Source organism: Chaetomium globosum, genomic scaffold (assembly GCF_000143365.1).
Source record: "Chaetomium globosum CBS 148.51 scaffold_6 genomic scaffold, whole genome shotgun sequence".
NCBI lineage: Eukaryota > Fungi > Ascomycota > Sordariomycetes > Sordariales > Chaetomiaceae > Chaetomium > Chaetomium globosum.
Window position 1 is genome coordinate 2,230,907 of NT_165981.1, and position 18,980 is coordinate 2,249,886.

General features: G+C 55.6%; 6 protein-coding genes across 6 annotated transcripts; 1 reads left to right on the forward strand and 5 right to left on the reverse strand.

Annotated features, from left to right (window-relative positions):
• Nucleotides 1–2,789: 2,789 nt before the first annotated feature.
• CHGG_09043 (uncharacterized protein) lies at nucleotides 2,790–5,048 on the reverse strand (the record flags this gene model as incomplete). The annotated part of the gene is made up of 4 exons (XM_001226969.1): nucleotides 2,790–3,063; nucleotides 3,146–3,512; nucleotides 3,564–3,973; nucleotides 4,033–5,048. 4 exons carry the CDS (start codon nucleotides 5,046–5,048, stop codon nucleotides 2,790–2,792), a joined length of 2,067 nt encoding a protein of 688 aa, XP_001226970.1.
• Nucleotides 5,049–7,719: 2,671 nt separating this feature from the next.
• Nucleotides 7,720–9,144, reverse strand: CHGG_09044 (uncharacterized protein; the record flags this gene model as incomplete). The annotated part of the gene is made up of 1 exon (XM_001226970.1): nucleotides 7,720–9,144. The coding sequence occupies one exon, from the start codon at nucleotides 9,142–9,144 to the stop codon at nucleotides 7,720–7,722; it is 1,425 nt and encodes a 474-aa protein (XP_001226971.1).
• A 1,146-nt stretch (nucleotides 9,145–10,290) lies between these two features.
• CHGG_09045 (uncharacterized protein) lies at nucleotides 10,291–11,145 on the forward strand (the record flags this gene model as incomplete). Its single annotated transcript, XM_001226971.1, has 3 exons — nucleotides 10,291–10,744; nucleotide 10,898; nucleotides 10,968–11,145. The coding sequence occupies 3 exons, from the start codon at nucleotides 10,291–10,293 to the stop codon at nucleotides 11,143–11,145; spliced, it is 633 nt and encodes a 210-aa protein (XP_001226972.1).
• An 826-nt stretch (nucleotides 11,146–11,971) lies between these two features.
• On the reverse strand, nucleotides 11,972–12,449 carry CHGG_09046 (uncharacterized protein; the record flags this gene model as incomplete). Its single annotated transcript, XM_001226972.1, has 2 exons — nucleotides 11,972–12,246; nucleotides 12,395–12,449. The coding sequence occupies 2 exons, from the start codon at nucleotides 12,447–12,449 to the stop codon at nucleotides 11,972–11,974; spliced, it is 330 nt and encodes a 109-aa protein (XP_001226973.1).
• A 988-nt stretch (nucleotides 12,450–13,437) lies between these two features.
• On the reverse strand, nucleotides 13,438–15,106 carry CHGG_09047 (NADH-ubiquinone oxidoreductase 51 kDa subunit, mitochondrial precursor; the record flags this gene model as incomplete). The annotated part of the gene is made up of 3 exons (XM_001226973.1): nucleotides 13,438–13,607; nucleotides 13,687–14,656; nucleotides 14,759–15,106. 3 exons carry the CDS (start codon nucleotides 15,104–15,106, stop codon nucleotides 13,438–13,440), a joined length of 1,488 nt encoding a protein of 495 aa, XP_001226974.1.
• A 1,253-nt stretch (nucleotides 15,107–16,359) lies between these two features.
• CHGG_09048 (uncharacterized protein) lies at nucleotides 16,360–18,165 on the reverse strand (the record flags this gene model as incomplete). Its single annotated transcript, XM_001226974.1, has 1 exon — nucleotides 16,360–18,165. One exon carries the CDS (start codon nucleotides 18,163–18,165, stop codon nucleotides 16,360–16,362), a length of 1,806 nt encoding a protein of 601 aa, XP_001226975.1.
• Nucleotides 18,166–18,980: the final 815 nt, after the last annotated feature.

Below are 18,980 nucleotides of genomic sequence, written 5' to 3' on the forward strand. Positions count from 1 at the left end.
GGCTGATCGAACAAGACAAAGTCCTGTTGATGAGGCGGCAGATTCAAGTGCTGTAGATGCTGTTGTTGCGCGGATAATGCCGGCAGGCTCGAGGAACTGGAGGGAAGCCATGTTGACTGTGTTTGATCCGTGGTGAAGACTGAAAAGTCTGGGCCGGGAATGGCGGCGGTGTTGTAAGAAGAACTTGAGCGCGAGCTAGGAAGCAAGTTGCTTAAGTTCAGTTCAACCTTTGCAGGTAGAGCTGAAGGAGGGGGTTGAGTGGGGAAAATGTTGTTAAAATCCGGGGAAGGAATTTTGACGACTTTGCGAGTGCAAGTCGAGAGACTGGGGAAAGGGGATGCTTTAACGCATCTTGAAGACTTCTTGGCGCTGTTGATTGTTGTGTCTTGGGGAAGTTTTGGGGGTGAGAAAAGAGAAAGAGAGGTTTGCGAAAAGTGGGCAGTGGAAGACTTTTTAATCAGGCAGCGAGTGCGCATTCAAGGTGCGCAAGCCAGTGCGCAATGACCCTAGGCTGCGCTACGGCCTGATTGGCTGTGCTCAGCGCTGCAGCCCCGGAAAGTGTGAGTCACACTTCCCACGAGGCCGTGCTCCAGAAATTACCCCACGTTCACCGTCGCTCAAACTCATGGCCACAATACGAAAATGGCAGTGCTGTTTGTGAAACACGAACTTCGAGAGTTGAGGAAAAGCATCATTATTTAGATTCCCAGGTCGGCTGAAGGCAATACAAAAGCTCCTCATTGAAGAATTTCTGGAATGGTTTTTCCTGTCCTCTTGGTGGATGAGAACCGGGCGATTTGGCTGCTGGCCTTTGCTACGATTATGAATTTTCTGTAGAGATCCGTTTTTCGAAATCCTCGATGTCGCAGCACTGCCCCACCACTCTGTCCCATCTCCAGCCCCTTTCAACCAGCTCATCCAATAAGATTCGGAGCTGAAGCAAGAGCCCCACTGCTGTAATTCCGGTTGGAGGGGCAGAGTGAGGACATCCGGACAGGCTTACGCCGACGGCACGGAACCAGGCCTCCAAAGGGCGCGACATGTCTTTGAGCATGTACAAGCAGGGCAGGAGGATCTCTGCCTAGGACTTGCGGTCCTGGGCTTTTGGTGTCGTCGGTTTGAGGACGACGGCCTGGGGACGGGCGCCTGGATCATCGGATCCATTTGATTTGGGCCCTTCGGTGAAGAGGCCACGACTTCTTAACTGTGTTTGACCTCGGTCACCCCCTTGGCCTACGCGGCTCTCATCTTGGGACGCGCAAGGGCGTGCGAAGACCATCGACTATGAAAATAGGCTAGCCCTACTTATCCACTATTGCAGTGCTGACATTCCATGGAGTGGAGGACCTGCGGGAATATTTGGCCGCTCCATGCGCTCCGAGGAAGATTTTCCCGTGGATAGGTTTTCCCGAATTTGGCAGCGCGCCGTTTCTCTGAGGGAGGGGTTGCGGGTGGTCAGCCCTCTCGGCCGCTCGCATGGTGCGCTGCTTCGCCCCCCTCCCACCATGGTGGTCGTCCTATTTGCCGAGACTGCTGGACACACGATCAACTATGGGATATCTCCCAATAACTAACCGCACGCAATCTTGCGACGGCGGTTGGAGTCCCATTGTGACAGACCGACACAGGACACATTTGTCGAATCAAAACGCCCAATTGGAGAGGAACGGCGGTGGTGTTGCAATTGAGTTTGTGAGTCATTCGGCTAAGAAACAGCCCTTGCGATGATCTGCAGAACAAGGCCCCCAGCTTGTCCTTGGCGTGCTGAGACAACTCGGCTCCACTGCGACAATTTCTGGCATTGGTTCCTTCGCACAATCGGTGCCAGTTGGGGGCGAGGGGAGCTTAATAACTATTTCGTATTTGTCACACGAGGCAGGCCTGGGCAGAGCCGCCCTGTGCCGCAACTCGTGCCAACATCGGCTGGAATGGGTTGCAAGAGCATCACAAAGGAGGAAGGGCAAGGAGGAACCGAGAAACACACAGGAAGTACATTATTTCCGAGTCTGCATTGCAATATGTCCCTGTTCCTCTCTAAGTACTTGCTTCGTGTGGTTATCTTGAACTCGGCCTCTAACATTGGTCGCTCACATTCGAACAAACGAAGTGGAGCTTGGCTCGGATGAGGAAGATCCCCCGTCCGATTCCATTCTCAATCCCCTCCACAAAGCTGGGGATCTGATTACTGAGGGATGATGTTGGGTTTCATCTCATAGCGGCTTCAGACCACGGCCCGGGCTGCAGTCGGGCACAGGCCGTCATCAAGGATACGAGTGACTCAGAGCGGGTATGGTTGAGGTTCCGTTGGTAGGCTACCTTCAACAGGTACCTTTTCACACAATTGTGGATAGAGATGGACCGCGGCCCTTCCAGTTTATATGCCTGAGAAGGGCTCCGCAGGCAACAGGTCCATCACCCAGCTGAGTATATGGGAAATCGAGTAGAGGGCATCGACGTCGTAAAACGGTGGGAGAGAGCCAAGCCCTAGGAGAGCAAGCAGTGGTAGCAAGCAGTGGTTCGTATTCAGCATATCCGTCTATCCACGATAGTAACTCGAAATAACCTAAACGCTCACGAGAAACGTAAGGAAACGCCAAAGCCTTGCGGCAGCATCGGTAGGAAACCACCCCCAAATAGCAACCCAGAACCGTGTAATATTAAGCAGAGGTATCCTTGTCGTAACTCATAGCACCCAAAAACAACCCGAAGAAAAAGGAAAAAAAAAAAAAAAAACTCAGCCGCTAGAGAAGATAGCGAAGCCCAAAGCGCATCCCATCCCCGAACAAACCTCAAACCGGCGGCAACACTGCAAGAGGCGTCTCGACGCCCACGGCCCCCTCAGCCTCCATCTTGTCAGCGTCGTCCTTGAGCGTGAACTCGCCATCAACGATGCGCTGGCAAAAGTCATCCCACATCTTCTCCCAGCTCTCGCGCACCTCCTTCATCAGCTCGGGCTCCATGCACGAGTGGGCGATGCTCCACTCGACCAGCTGGCGCAGGCCGTGCAGCGTCATGTCAGACTTGCCGGCTATGACTTGGTAGAAGTCGTGCGAGAGGCGGGATCTGTGGATAGAGGAATATGGTGAGCAACAGAGAATAGAATAGAATAGAGCAGTGTTAGATATGGGGCAAGGGAAAAACAAACCTGAACAGCGTCCCATTATCCGCGCTAATCGTGCACGGCACGTTATTCGCCAGCAAGCTGTACACGGCATGGCCACTCATCCTGGGGGTCAAGCCCAAGATCTCGTTGGAGATGGGGCAGACCTCGACGCAGACACCGCGCTGCTTCATCCGGCTCATGACGTAGGGATGGCGCGGCAAGGCGAAGCCGTGGCCGATGCGCTTCGCGCCGAGCAGCAGGGCGTCGAGCAGATTGCCGTCGGTGTCGGTGCCGATGTCGAGCGTCTCGCCGCAGTGCAGGAGGAAGGGGATCTCGACCTCTGCGGCCTTGCAGAGGGCTTGGAACCGAAGGAATTGCTGCGCGAAGGCTTTGAGGGGCTTGCCTTTGCCTTCTTCGCCGACTAGATCGAAGCCTGCGGCTGTGGGTTAGTTTGCGGGACTCGGTTGTTTGCGTTTCTGGGGAAACTCGCCGGCAATGTAGGGTGAGAACTTCTTATGCATCTTGAACTGGAAACATTGCGTGAGGGCTTCCCCAACTTGTTCCTCGCTAAAGGAACGTGGTGTGCAATAGATGACCTTGAGCCCCTTAAGGACCCGCCGATTGTGGTCTTTTTGGAAGGCCTCGTACTCGTCAATGATCAGGTCCATGATGCCGACATTGTCGACACGGCGGGAGCCGTCGTCCTCCCACACTTGGTTCGAGGACATGAAGTTGGGTCGAATTTCGGCGTACTGGATGTTGTCGGCAACAAATTCGAGGAGACACTGCCGTGTATACTTCCGGTAGGCGGTCTTGTAGTTGAATAACCCCTTCATCATTTGCGTCCGGGCATTGAACTTCTCCCATGTGCTGTTCAAGAGGTCAGTGTGACAGCTCAAGCCCCGTCAATATCCTTGATTCTGACTAACCCTTCTTGTGTCTGAAGCAGGTTGTGAGCTTCTTCCTCGTGGAAGACCAGCTTCTGCTGCAAAAATTGATCGGCCGCCTCTTGCCCTCCTGGGTACGCTTCCCTGAACTCCTGAAATTGCATCACGGTCCCGCACTTGTAGTTTTCGGCGAACGGGTTGCCCTTCCCCTTTTCCTCCACGGCTTTCTCGCTCATGATACTAAACTGTATCCTACAGAGATCGTAAGCCTCGGGCTGGTCGAGAGCAATGTTGCTCCAGATGAACATGCGCTCCATGTCCTTGGCAATGCCGAGTAGAACGCTGGGGAGCAGGTTGGCGTTGAAGTGGATGTGAAGATGAGCGCCCTTGGGCATGGCCCGGCACAAGGCAAAGAGCTGCGTCTGCTCTATCAAGTCGGCATTGGAGAGGAAGTGGTCGCCGTAGAAGCGGGGGTGCTCCTGACCGCGGTAGCCACGTTTCTTGGGCGCTGTTTCGTAGAAGCGAGCAATATCGTTTTTCTTAAGATGCTGCAACATCCCATTGGCCCGAATTTCAAATTCTTTTGCGCTCTCGGTGCAGTCGAAGTCAAATCCCAGAGAGCCCTCGTAGCGAGTGCCTTGTTGGCGCATGGAGTCGTATGTCTTCATCTTCTCCTGAGCATATGACGCCAGCTTGCCCTCCAGCTCCTCGTTAATCTGAAAGGGGACATCCCCTGAGGGCCGAGACTTCCCTAGCGCGTCGGAAAGTTCCCGGAGGTCATGCTCTGGGATCTCTAGGACGGTGTCGATGGCGGGCGAATCCACAGTTTCCTGTTTCCGCCGTTTGGCCCCAACATGGTCCCATCCCTTCACCGCATCGCCCTTGGCGATGCTAGGATCCGGGGCCCTGCTGCGGAACAGGTTAGCGATGAGGTCGGCCCAACGGCGTCGTCGGCGGGTGGTCTTGACAGTTTTTGAGAGCGCTTCTTGGGGCTCTTGACAAGCCTCTTCCACATTGCGGTCGGTTTTGGGCGTGACCAGGTTACTAACTATGCCCATGCCGCGGCAAGATTCCAAAGTGGCTCGAAATTGGTAAATGGGTAAAGGTGTGTGAGATGGTACCGAAAGTATCCTTCAAATCGCCTCGGGTTGTGCCGCGATTTAAGTGTGTAGGATGTCGTTAGCGAGCGAGGACAGTGAGAATTGAGATGCTTGGGTAAAGACTGTGTCGTTGTCACCGGATCCGGTGAGAAAGAGACGCCGAGTCCAATCTTATTATAGTGCGCGTGTTGGCGGGCGCCTTGCCAGTTGTTGGCATTGTGAGTCTTGACGATAAAGCGAGCATGAGCGATGGAATGGAAACCGCCCGGCCAGTTGCGCGAAACCCTCCAACGATCCCGAAATGCCTAACAGCCAAGCAGTGCCGCCAACGTGCTGGGGTCACACACTGCGCCCTGAGAATTTGGAGGCTGGCGGGTCGCTGAAATGGCCGGAAAGAAGGCGCCAGCTGGTCATGTCCGTGCACTGTTCCTTGAGACGATCGCTCAAGCCTCACGGGCACCAACAGATCGGATGCCCCACTTTTGCTTGAGGCTGATTCCTGGGCTCTCACATAACCCTCCTTCGGATGACCTGGGAGGCATCCGGGTTTCATGGGTGAGCTCCAATTATCGTCACGCTTCCATGACCACTTACCACGTCCCGAGCGTGTGGGAAGCCTATCTCGTATCCCCATATTATACCCTAACCGGGCAATGTGCGTGTCCGCTTTACGAAAGGCCCAAAATGACTCCCGATTTACATGATTTGGTCCGAATGCTCCGAAACCCAAGACGGCCAGCCGCACCTGCCTTTTCGGAGCCGGAAAGGCCAAATGAAAGGCTGACACGAGTCAAACTTTCTTTGCGCTTTTCCTGGTTATCTTTGATTTGATCCCGGGTTAGGGAAAATTTGGCCCAATTTCAAGATATCCCTGGATGCCCACATACAAGTGGCTCCAATGCACCGGTGTGAAGGTCAATATTTTATGAGGCGGGCAGTACCTGTTCCGAAACACGCGCTTCAATGATTCCATGATGGCTACATGCCCAGGGGATGTGTTGAGGCTAGCTTTAACTGGAGTTCTTTGATGTTTCGTGGCAAGGTAGACTCGGCGAGAGTGTCATCCATCTTAGAGATGAGGACTTACCTACCTAGGTAGGGAAGGCGGTGGTCACACCCGGTCAAGGAGGGCGTCTCAGCGTCTCCAAATTATTACCCGTTGAGAAACTTTTACCTAGGGTCCGAAGGATGGGATCGTGGCACTTCACACCCGTATTGGCGATTCCGGCTTCGTATCACGCGATATTAGTGAACTTCTCTGCTTCTACCATGTGAGCACATCGATCGGTGCATTCCACAGCAAGAATGACCCACCGTCCACCTGAGAGAACATACCTGTGGTCGTTGGCAACTTGATTGGCCCGGGTAATGGATGGGATGCGAGCGGCGTGGGGTCCCTGGATCTCGAGGCAGAGCAATGAGTCAAATGCTTCCTTTCTCACGATAGATATTCTCGTCCTGGGTTCGGCAAGCTCTCTTCGTTGGATCACGGGTCTGGAAGGCAACCCCTCCTTCTTCACCATCTCCCCTAGGCGGAAGCACCATTTCAGTCAAACAATTGCTGGCAGCCAAGCTAGAGAAGGAGCTAATTGAGTCCAATGATAGCCACATCATCTCCTCAACCTGACCAAAGTCTGCCTTGGCTGTAGGCAGACCAGCAACCAGGCAATTTGAAGTAACCCAACGCTGAGGGGAAACTTCGAAAGGTATTATAGCCAGCAACGGGCTCAGGGGCTTGGTTGGCGCAAGATCCATCACCCTCCCCCGAACCAAGGCATATTCGTATTCGAACCCTATGTCGAGGCATCCTCCAAAGCCAATAAAATGAACCCCTCCAAGCCACCGAAAGGGTTGTACCGCGTCCTCCACGATGCGATGGAGGCTGCGACAGGCAATATCACACAACCTATAGCCCCGCATTCGCATCACGATTCTTACCAGGCGGGTTCGGGGCGTAGTTACGGCCGTTTGATTTTTTTGAGCCCTAGAAAACAAGCTCACTGCTCCTGCAGGGGCCTTGTGTATTTCAAAACATTGGGTCGGATGCCAGTGGGCTGTTTCATGACTGTGGTTGTTGTGGCTGTGCTGTGTAAGTGACTCGCAACGGCAAGCTGCAAGGCTGAGTAGCCTGAGTGCGGCCGTTCCCACGCCGGCTGACAACGTGATATGGAAAACCGAGGCTCTCCTGCAAGAGGCCAACGCAAACCATATTTAGTGCGGTGAGTTTGAAGTTATATATTTACCGCTGGCTCGGTCTCGTCCCATAATCCGGGCTTAAAAAACAGAGAGCTGAAATAAAATGGGAAACGGGAATCCTCCAGTGGTATATAGGTATGCCTGACAGCAGGGCGGTTATAATGCCCTCTATCTCCCCAACAACAGAAACAACTGCCCGCCCGATGCGACACTACCGCACTCCTCTGACCCTACGCACATTGCACAATGACCGAAAATAGTATGTGAATGTCCGGCGTGAATAATCAAACACAAATTGCCTGAGACTCCTTGCTATGCCATGTCTAACCAGGCGAACGAAACCACCCCCTTGAACAGGCCACGATCAATTGTAGCAACCCTTCTTTTTTATTTCCCGGCTCGATGACAATGAAATATGGTCCGCCCCAATACCCTAGTCATCAAACTTGATCCCCCCGACAGCAGAGGTATCGATCCGCCCGCCGCGGTAGCTGCCCTTCTTCTTCTTATTCTTCTCCTTGGTGAAGCCTTTGCCGCGCGTGACGATCAGGTCCTCATGGGCCTTGCGGCCCCAGTCGTGGCCGGCGAAGGCGTTGGACTGGAAGCGGGGGTCGACCTCAATCCCGCGGTCGATGCGCGAGAAGGGTTGGTTGACCCCTTTACCATTGTTGTTCTTGCCGCGGTTGTTGGCTTTGAACGTGCTAGGGTCCGGGGGGAGCGGGGCGTCGCTTTCGACCGGGAAGACCTTGGGCGAGGATCGGTCGAGGGTGGCAGAAGATGTGTCCGAGCCGGTGGCGGCTGGGGAGGGGGTGGGTTTGTTGTCAGTAGTCTTAGTTTTGGTCTTGGTCTTGGTCTTCTCCGAATCAGAGTCGGAATCAGACGCAGAGGAATCCGATGACGAATCGCTGGAGGAGTCGGAGTCGGAGTCAGGGAGGGGGACCTTAGCCGCCTCCTCGGCTTCGTCTTTAGACTCGGATTCGGATTCGGAGGACGAGTCTGAGTCTGAGTCGGACGATGACGAAGAGGAAGAAGACGAGTCGTCTTTTTGGGCCGTCTCCTTCTTGACAGCAGTTTTCTTGACGGCCTCCTTCTTAACAGTGGTCTTCTTGGTGGCTGGCTTAGACTTAATTTCAGAGTCGGAGCCAGAATCAGAGTCTGAAGATGAATCGGACGACGACTCGGAAGACGATTCAGCGGTGACCGGGGCGGCAGCGACCTTTTGCTTCTTGGGCGCGGGAGCCTCCTCGTCGGAGCTGGAATCGGCGTCGGAATCAGAGTCAGACGAGTCACTGCTTTCGGAAGCGGCCTTGCGCTTCAGAGGGTTGGCCGCCGGCTTGGGCGCAGCTGCGGGCTTCGCGGTCTTTTTCTCGTCCTCACTGTCGCTGTCGCTGCTGTCACTGTCGCTGCTGTCGCTGTCGCTGCTGCTGCTGCTGCTGCTGCTGGACTCGGAGCTGGAGGATTCTTCGACAACATCCTTCATTTCAACATCCGCATTATCCTCGCCGTCGCTGTCTGACGACTCCGACTCGCTGCTGCTGCTGCTATCATTGTCACTGCTATCGCTGCTGTCGACTTTGGCGGCCTTTTTGGTGGTGGCATTGTTGAGAGACGTCTCCCAAGATTGGAAGACAGTTACTAGGGAATGGCCCTCAGGGATGTCTGATTTATCGCCCTTCCAGCCCTTCTTGGCCCGCTGCTTTGTGAATGCGCGATGGGCGTCGCTGAAATCATGCTCAGAGAGGAACGATTCGACCAAGTTCAAGAGTTGTGTAGGTGGCTCGGCGATAGTTTTGGGTTTCTCGGTGTCGGGGACCTTCTTCTTAGACCCGCCGGCCTTGAGCTTCTTGCTTCCGGCCATCGTGGATGTGTCGCTGTGAGTGGCCGGTTTTTTCTCGGTCAGTGCAGAGTTATTGGAAAAGAGCCACGCTGGGGGTGTCGACATGGGCAAAAGTCTCTATGTGAATTGGACGATCTAGTCGGCACTAGCTCCTGCACAGTTTGTGAGGGATGCAAGGGAGCAATGGCGTCAGAAGGCAGGCACGCGTTTCCAATCCCAAAAAATTTCCTGGAGTTTCCGCTCCTGGAATGCGCTCTCACCGCCTTTTTTTCTCTTTTTCTGCCATTCTTTTGTGGGTCGAAGCAAGAAGACCCCACAATGCCCCTTGCATGAGCGGGGTTATCCCTTGGAGAGGATTGGAAGTCATTCTTGCTCCCATTCCCGCAAACTACAAGTACTGGGGTATGGTTCACTTGGTGAACGCGTTTGAGGCGCTCAGAGAGCAAAACCTGTTTGTTTGTTACTTATTGCTTATTTATCTAGGTATCACCCATGTTTTGTTATGGATGGAACTCTTGACGTATATCCAATTTTACTCCCACAGGCAGGATGAATGATTGTTTGTTAGGTTGTTAATTGCCCTCCCTCTGTTAGACTTCAGTACCTTCTTACCTACCCCAAGTACCTTACCTATCTTTATTCACTCAGCGATGTGTAGTTTCTGGAGGTTCCCGCTCTTTTGGCGTTTCTCTCAGCTCCCTCTCACTCTGGCTGGGAGCTGCTTGCGTCAGCCTTTGGTCCTCCTTGGAAGTGTTGCGTTCCAAGCCTTCCTTCCTGCATCCTTTATGTTGAAACCACAGGAGCCATTCGAATCGTTTGGTCGTGAACCAATGAAGAACTGCAGGTGCCTGCTCTCCCGGGTGCGTGACTGGGGCGGACGCGTCACCAACCGCCCAACAGCCGTGTTGTGTCACCTAACCACAGGTTTGGGGGCCAAAGACCAGGGTTTGGCTGCGACCGTGGGCGAGGAGCGTTTCCTGAATCAACAAGGCATCTATATAAAAGCTTTGGCTTGGACTGGTCTAGATATGGTAACTTAGACTGTACAAAACAACCACGGAGCCTCACCGCATTTCGTCCAAGCATCCCTAAACCCGTCCTTATACCCCCTTCATCTCATCATCATCGGTGAATAGCGAAGAGTCCATATCGATCGCAGCTGTATCAATGGCGGCCCCCGGAACCGGCCCCGCGATGGTCTACCAGCCCCTTGGCTCCGCTGCTTTGGGCCACGGCAGCGATGACGAGGACAACGAGCGGAGGTGGATGGTCAAATCTGACCTCATTACGGTGTTACGCATTCTGGTTACTCTGCTCGCCTTCGCCGATATCGTGACCTGGCTTTCCTTGGGTCTTGCCAGCGGCACCCTCGTTGTTGCCTTCATTGCGCTGTTTCTGGTTGTTGGTTGGAACCTTACACTGGTTCTGCCCCGATCCTCCTTTACGCGGTCACTCCCTGCCGTGGTTTGCCAGATCGGTGACTGTGTTTGTGGCTTTGGCGGTGACCACAACCAAGATGACCGGCCCAGAAAGCCGAAGAGCCGAAAGCAGAGGCGGGCGAAGCTGATCTTCATTGCCTTGGTTGACTTGGCCTTGGGGCTCATTATCGTTATCTTTATGTGTGAGTCTACAGACGGAAGAGAAGCCGAGAGAGACGTTTGCGTTACGATAGCTAACGAGTTTGCGGTGAAAGCGATTGGCTGGATCCATGTTTCATACTGGTATAAACGAATGAACAACAGAAGTTGCCTTCTTCCGCTCAACCTTGTTATAGGGTAAGAAGGCTTTTGTATTCATAACTTTTTTCGTTCGCCGTAGGCCTCTGCTAACATATCGACTGACAGGGCGCTGGAGCTGGTTCTGGCTATACTTTCCCTCGTCGCTTGCTTTTGGACCCTGGGCTTGGAGCTCGGTGCTGTGTTGAGGAGCATCGATGAACCTGAGAAATACACTCGCATCCAGCTCGCCCCTGATACCGAGGACCGCAAGACCGCTGGCAGAACCGTGTCTGTGTCTGCTTGAATTACAGATACGGCTTGTAGAAGGTGGTTGGGATGGCCGAGTCGATGCTCGGACACGATGCCAAATGGGCTGTCAACGAAGAGGTATTGGGAGCAACTGTGTGTTGTGGATATTCATCTAAACAAAGAATTTAGGGTCATTCGTTTGCACTGGAATAACGAGATGGTGTGGTATTAAGTGCGGTTAGATTGTATACATAACGAAGGCATTCTTCGCTGGAATTAGCAGGGGAACTCATCAGAGCGGAGGAACTTCCGTCATGACCAGCAACGGTGCTCCTTTTCAAGCGCTTTTGCGCATATATACCTAAAATCCAACTTTTTTACTCTCCTTTCAACAACTAGCGCTTCTCCCTCACAGCCGCCTTCGCAGCGGCCACGTCCTTCCCACACCTTTCCCAAACCTCCATCCCCGTCAACACGGTACTCCCCAGCATCAGCAGCCCGACCGTCCCGGGGTCCAACGGCACCCAACCGACCACCGACCCAGGCACAGCCAAATCCATCACATCGGCCACCAGGCCGCCTCCACCACCTTTCCTTTTCTCTCTCCCTTCCTCTCCCCATCCTTCTCCCCCCCTTCACCCCCGACCATCAACCTCACCCCCCCGCCCACAATCCCACACACAAGCCCAAAAAAAAAAAACCTCAGCACATCCACCAAAACCCCCTCACCACCTCCGGAGAACCCCAAACCCCCAGAAAAAGGCACGTCCAGCAACGCCTCCACAAACACACGGGTGTTCTCACAGGCGCTACATTCTTGTGAGTGCGCCGGGCCAAATTGGTTTCGGGGCGTTCCGCGGCTCGCCCGGATATCGTCGCTATTAGTGGAGGTAGTGGATGATGCCTGGAGGCGTGACCTCCAGGGTGGAGAGGGCGGGCCAATGAGTAGGCGTGGGAGTCAAGGTAGCGGATAACACCGGTTTTGCTTCCCTGGAGAGAGGCAAAGCGTTTGCTGAAGGGGCGTGATTCCTTGTGGGGGTGAGGAGGGGGAGGAGAGAGGGGGGCAGGAGAGCGGTGATGGTGGTGGTGGTGGGTGGGGTGAAGAGCAGGATTGTGACGAGGGCTTGGAGGAGGCGGAGGAGGCGTTCGAGACCATCTTGTTGGGAGAGTTTGTTAGTTTTGTTGATACTGTGTGAATTGTTTATAGGGGGAGGGGGGGGAGGGGGGTAGTGGAGGTTTGGGAGTTGAGATGTGAATGAGTGATACACAAAGTGATTCACAGAGTGAGCCGATATCTCACTTACAAGCATCGGTCCCAAATTTGACAAACTGCTCGAACTTGCCCACGCCGTCCGCCATTTTGACTGCTTTAGGGCCTGGAGCCGAGACAATATGCTTAAATTATTTAGGGGTAGGTTTGTTGGTTGTGGTTGAGGTGAGTATGGCTTTGGAGATTTTTCATTATATTTGTATATTCGGCCTGGGAACAATCCCCATTCAAGAGGGAGCGGTGAGGATTCATGAAAGTGTTGTTCATGAAATGGTTTGTTGAGAGCAACCGTGGCTCTGAATGCCCCCTGGTAGCCCCGCTTTAATTATCCACCCAAGTTGACTCTCGAGTTGACCGCTGAGTCTTAAATACAGTTATTAACGAGGTAGAAAGAAAATAGCTGAACTTCATGTATGGGTGCGGCCAAAATCTTCGATTAGAGGAACGAAAAAGAAATCTTCGATTAGAGGAACGAAAAAGAAATCTATTCGGAAGACTAAAGTCTACTTTTTACTTCTTCCTCTCTTCTTAACTCCCTTTACTTCTTCTTTTTCTTCTTCTGCTTTTATTCTACTCTCTCTTTCTTAAAGTTTTTGCTCCCCTTTCGAGTTCGGCTTTTTTGGCCAGAGGGTGGTTGGTAACAACTTGACACTTTAGCGGCTCCCGGTGCCATAGAGTTGAGTCTGCTGTGACTCGCGTTTCGGTGATTCCCTCTTGGCCCATGGCTCCATTCCTACCTCAAGCAGCCGAACTGGGTAGAGGGCTACTCTGGGATAAGAAAGAAAGCAATAGGTGAGTTGAGTGCAGTTTTTGGCTATTTGAAGAGTCGTCACTTTTCGTGGCGGGAGCAAAACAACACCTCTTTCTTACCTAACCACCACCACACCATGAGATGGTCATCAGCACACATATCACACCCTCTCTCCAGGCTCTCTCTATACGCTAGAGGTTCGACAAAGCAACAAGTACAGCCCGGGGGCAGTCTACGGCGGACTAGGCCTATGTACAATGCACGCCTCCCTCCCTCTCAGCTCCCACCAAACTAACCGAACCAAACTAAACCGCCCACCCTCCTTTTTACATGCCAGGAGAGACAAGCTGGCCCTTCAGCTTGGCATCGTGATTCCAGCCACCAGCCAGCGCCTCGCCGCCGGTCTCCTTGGCGAACTGCTGCATGCGGGCCTCGAGCTCGGGGCGGAAGTGGCGGATCAAACCTTGGATGGGCCAGGCGAAGGCCTCGCCAAGGGCTGTACAGCAGAAGTTTATTAGTATTATATTCTTTTTTGCAGAGATTTGAGAAGAGAAAAAGAGACAGAGAAAACGTACCGCAGATGGTATGCCCCTCGACCTGCTTGGTCAGCTCCTGCAGCATGTCGATCTCGCGCTCGCGGCCGAGGCCCTTCTCGAAGCGCTGCATGATCTGCTCGGTCCACTTGCTGCCCTCGCGGCAGGGGGTGCACTGGCCGCACGACTCGTGGCGGTAGAAGTGGCTGAGGCGGGAGATGGCGCGCACGACGTCGGCGCTCTTGTCCATGACGATGACGGCGGCGGTGCCCAGCCCGGACTGGCTGTCCTTGAGCGCGTCAAAGTCCATCAGCTGGTCGTCGCACACCGACTTGGGCAGGATGGGCGTCGACGAGCCGCCGGGGATGACGGCCTGCAGGTTGTCCCACCCGCCGCGCACCCCGCCGCAGTGCTTGTCGATCAACTCCCGCAGCGGGATGCTCATCTCCTCCTCGACCGTGGCCGGGTTGTTGACGTGCCCGCTGATGCAGTAGAGCTTGGTGCCCTGGTTGCGCTCGCGCCCGAACCCGGCGAACCAGCTCCCGCCGCGCCGGCAGATGGTCGGCGCCACGGCGACCGTCTCGACGTTGGCGACGGTGGACGGGCAGCCGAACAGGCCGACGGCCGCGGGGAAGGGGGGCTTGAGGCGCGGCTTGCCGGGCTTGCCCTCGAGCGACTCGATCAAGCTGGTCTCCTCGCCGCAGACGTAGGCACCGCCGCCGCGGTGGACGTAGACGTCAAAGTCGTAGCCAGAGTTGCAGGCGTTCTTGCCGATCAGCCCATCGGCGTAGGCCTCGTTGATGGCGTTTTGCAGCACGGCGGCCTCCTCAATAAACTCGCCGCGGATGTAGATGTAGGCGGCCGAGGCGTTCATGGCACGGCCGGCGACCAAGCAGCCCTCGACCAGCTTGTGGGGATCCTTGCGCATAATCTCGCGGTCCTTGCAGGTTCCTGGTTCACCCTCGTCGGCGTTCACCACCAGGTACCTCGGCTTGTTGTCCTTGTCCCAATCCTTGAAGTTCATGAACGACTGTGCGGGGGGGGGGAAGAGGGGGAATTGGTCAGCCACATGCCGATCGACGAATCTCTAGGAACGGGACGACAGAATACACACCCATTTCAGCCCCGAGGGGAAACCGGCACCGCCTCGCCCGCGCAGGCCGGAAGCCTTGACCTCGCCGATAATCCAGTCGTGGCCCTTGAGAATAATTTCCTTCGTCTTGTGCCAGTCGCCCATCTTCTTGGCGTGCTTGAGGTCGGGCGGGTAGCGGCCGTAGAGGTTCTGGAAGATGCGGTCCTGATCGCGCAGGCCGCCGTAGGTGCGCACGGTAGCGGCACCGGCGTCCTGGACGGTGGCGAAGGAGCGGCATTGTTGGGGTGTTGTCGCGGCGGCAGCGGTTGAAACGGCGCTCGAAATGGCCCTTGCCGACGCCTTGGTCGGCGCCGCAGTGCGTGACAGCATGTTGGCGTTCTCTGCCCGGCAGAGCAGAGGTGTGGGATGCCAATTGGCCGGGGCCGGAAGACTGTCGGGTTTCGTGGATGGGGTGAGGTTGGCCCCTTCGGTGATGGAGCAGTCGTCTTCCGAGTTGAGCGCCTTTCTGAGGTTTGGATTCAGGGAGCTGCTGATTGGTTGGGGATTCCGGGTGTGGCGGGTGCTTTCCTGAGCTTTGTGTGTGGCGGGAGGGGCTTGCCAAGACCCTGACTGACGCAGTGTGGGGAAGCTCCAATCCGTCCGAAAGAGCGCTGCACAACGCGTCCCCTAACATCCAACAATGCTACACCAACGATTACCACCATCACCACCACCACCACCGTCGCCATAACCAAAACCACAACCCAACCCACAACTCAATCAACCCAACCCAACCCAACACCAACCCCCCAAACCAACAACCACCCCCAATAACAAAAATAAACAAAAACCATGTCCTCCAAACGCACCCCCCACCACCCACCCACCGGCCCACGCCCCCCAGTGCACCTCTCCTCCTCGCTCACCATCTCCGACACGGCCCAACTCACCGGCACGCACACGATCGAGATCCGCAGCGAGAGCGTGATCCACCCGCGCGCGCGCCTCGAGTCGTCGGCGGGCCGCCTCGCCATCGGCCGGCGCTGCGTGGTGCACGAGCGCGCGACGCTGGGGGCTGCTCCTTCTTCTGGGAGGGTTGCTGTGGGGGAGGTGGCGGTGACGTTGGCGGATTATGTGACGGTGGAGGTGGGGGCGGTGGTGGAGGCCGGGGAGACGGTCGTGGGGGAGGGGACGGTGGTCGGGGTTGGGGCGCGGGTTGGTGCTGGGGCGGTGGTGGGGAAGGTGAGTTTCTCTTTTTTCTATGGATGGTCTATATGAGTTGTTTGGGGGTGGTGATGCTGACTTGGTTGGGATGCTAGCACTGCACGCTCACGCCGTATACCGAGATCGCTGCCGGCGAGGTGGTGCCCGACTTCACTGTGGTCTACTCGAACGGGTTGAGGAGGATGGACAAACGGGGGGTGGCCGAGCTGAAGAACAAGGGGATGGTACGGCAGATCGATGTGTTGAGGAGGATGATACCCAGTAACCCGGCCAAGTTTGCTTGATTCTTGATCCATGATTCATTGCTTTTAGAGATACCCCCTTTTCGCTAGACAGAAAATCCGATCTGTTGCCATACATACAACGTCATCGCTAAACGCTATAAACCCATCGTAACCCACAATCCTACCGGCCGTACATTACAAATACCGCGTCTTCATCCACTCGCTAGTGCCGAGCCCCAGGTTAAGGCCGTTCTCGGCCCACCACCGCCGGACCTTGGTCTGGTCCCCCAGCGAATCCTCCAGCGCCTCCTCGACATCCATCGTCTTGTACTCGACCCGGTTCCCTTTCCTGCCGCCCATGCCCGGCAGCTCCCCGTGGGCATACTTCCGCCACCACTCCAGCACCGGAATATGCGCATGATATGTCGCCTCGATCAGGATCTGGTTATCAAACTGTAGCTTATCATCCCCGCGCAGCTGGCGCCACAGGTCCAGCACCTTCACCTGCCCCCAGCGAGTAGCCATCTTACAGACGGCATCCTGGTGGCCGATGGGGATCCCGCTCTCCTCCCACCAGCGCATGACGGCCATCTGGCCCCACTGGGCGGCCGCCAGCAGGGAGCGGCCGGGCTTGACGACGATGGAGGGGTCCTGCATGCCGGCTTCGCGCCACCACTCGAGCACGTGGACGTGGCCGCGCGACGAGGCCATCTCGAAGGCCTGCTCGTCGTACTTGAGCGGCAGGCCCGACCGGCGCCACCACTCGAGCACGGGCACGAAGCCGCACTGCGACGCGCGGTTGAGCGCCTCGACGTCGTACTGCTTCTCGAGGAAGGACGGCGACCGCGCCCACCAGTCCAGGATCGCCGTGCGCCCGTAGTAGGCGGATGCCTTGGTGGGGATGGTCTTGCCGTCGAAGCACTTGAAGATGTGGGGTAGGTTGGCCTCGATGTAGGTGAGCACGCCCGTGAGGGAGAATTTGAAGATGAGGTGCACCGCCAGCGCCGAGAGGTCGTGGAAGCTGGGCGGCGCGTGCGCGAGCTTGTCGCACACGGCCTTGGTGTCGGCTGTTAGCAGCGTCCACTCGAGCGAGTGCATGAACACCTGCAGCGGGTCGTTGGGGTCCTTGGGCTCGCGGCGCCAGCCTAGCGTGGTGGGCATCTCGAGGGTGGTGAAGATGCCCAGGCAGGTGGCCAGTTCCCAGTCGTTGGTGAGCTCGAAAATCATGGTCCAGATCTCGGGGGGGAGGGCGCTTCGGGCTTTGGCTTTCATGGCAGGGGGCGTGCTGGGTTGGGCGCTGATCTCCATGTCGTGGCCGAGCTTGAGAAAGTCGGCCTGGTTCTTAATGATGCCGATCACTTCGTGGAAGCCTTCCCACTCCACGACGCGCTTAACGGCGGAGGGACATTTGTCATCGTAGTTCCAGAGGATCGGGGGCATCACTCGAATCCAACCCCACTTGCGGTGCAGCTTGCTCATCTGGCGCTTGGTGACGGGGTTCTCCCACATCTGGGTGGTCATGCCGGGGACCATCAGGATCCTCTTGGAGGCGTCCCAGCTCCGCAGCACCTCGAGCAGCAGTGTATCGGATACCCCGCACATCATCTTGGCGAGTGTGTCGGCGTCGATGGGCGCAAGCACGAGGAGGTCGGCCCACCCAACTAGCTCGGCGGCCTGTTGTTGGGAGGACTCGATATCGTCGGTGTTGGGGCCATCGGGGACGTCCCGCCTTAGTCCTCGATTCCGATATGCTATGATCTCATAGGCCAGCCTTTGTGTCATGTCGTCGACGATGGCTCGTGTGGTAATCTGCGACTCTTTCGAGAGACGGACGGCGATGGCCTCGGCGAAGGCCACATCTTTAAGGCCATTGGAGGCGACGAGCAGATGTAGTGAGCGCGGTCGCGGGGTCTCGATAGCCGAAGCACTCGAAGGCGCCCTGTCAATTTCTAGTTGACGGATGGCCCCTGGGAACGGGGGCCTGGGGTATGACTCTGACATGAGGTGCCGTTATCTTCTAGGTTGATTTTCCCCAGGAATAGGCAGATGCCAAGCCAACCTCGTTGAATTCGAGGTGCAAGTGAAGTGGGTTGTCTGTGGCAAGATGGAATAAATGCCCAGAAGGTCTGCGCATGTGTGTGCCTGATGGAGGTGCCGAAGGTCAAAACTCCAGGATACGGGATGTATGGAGGCAAAATTGCACCACAGACCAGACTTGCACGCGCTTGGTTGTTGGTCGGCGGCGTCACTGTTGGAAATGGTCCTTGGGTTGTCAAGGTGCTAGGCCTATGCAATGCAGCGGATGATGTCCTTATCGGTTGGTTTCAGGACCCACTAGGGGAGCTGGGCGATGGCAGGGCGATGGCAGGGCGATGGCAGGGCTGAGACGAACCCGAGTGTGCCAAGCAACTAATGGTGGGGTAAACCTGGGACATAAATTACAGAGCACTGGAATACCATTACATAAATACCCACCTCCTGTGCAAGCATCCACTTCTCCCGTTTCCTCACCATTATCTCCTTTCCTCGATTGCATCCAACTCGAAGCGTAATAATTGGATTATTCTAGGATTCCCCGTTGAATTGTCGAGCTGTGCTTTTAGTGTGAGTGGCCATCGCCGGCAAGCCCAGCTTAATGCGGGACTGGTCGTGTGCTGCTCTCGGCTCCGACAGCCAACAGTTGACAGCAACCTGGCTCTGCACAGAAGTTTGTCCGTGTCATTGCCAATCATTTGCCTCCAGGTGCTTTTGCTCAAGTGCCATAGGGCAGCCGGTGGAATGTCTTGTTGGGTACACGACAGGTTTCTAACGCCATC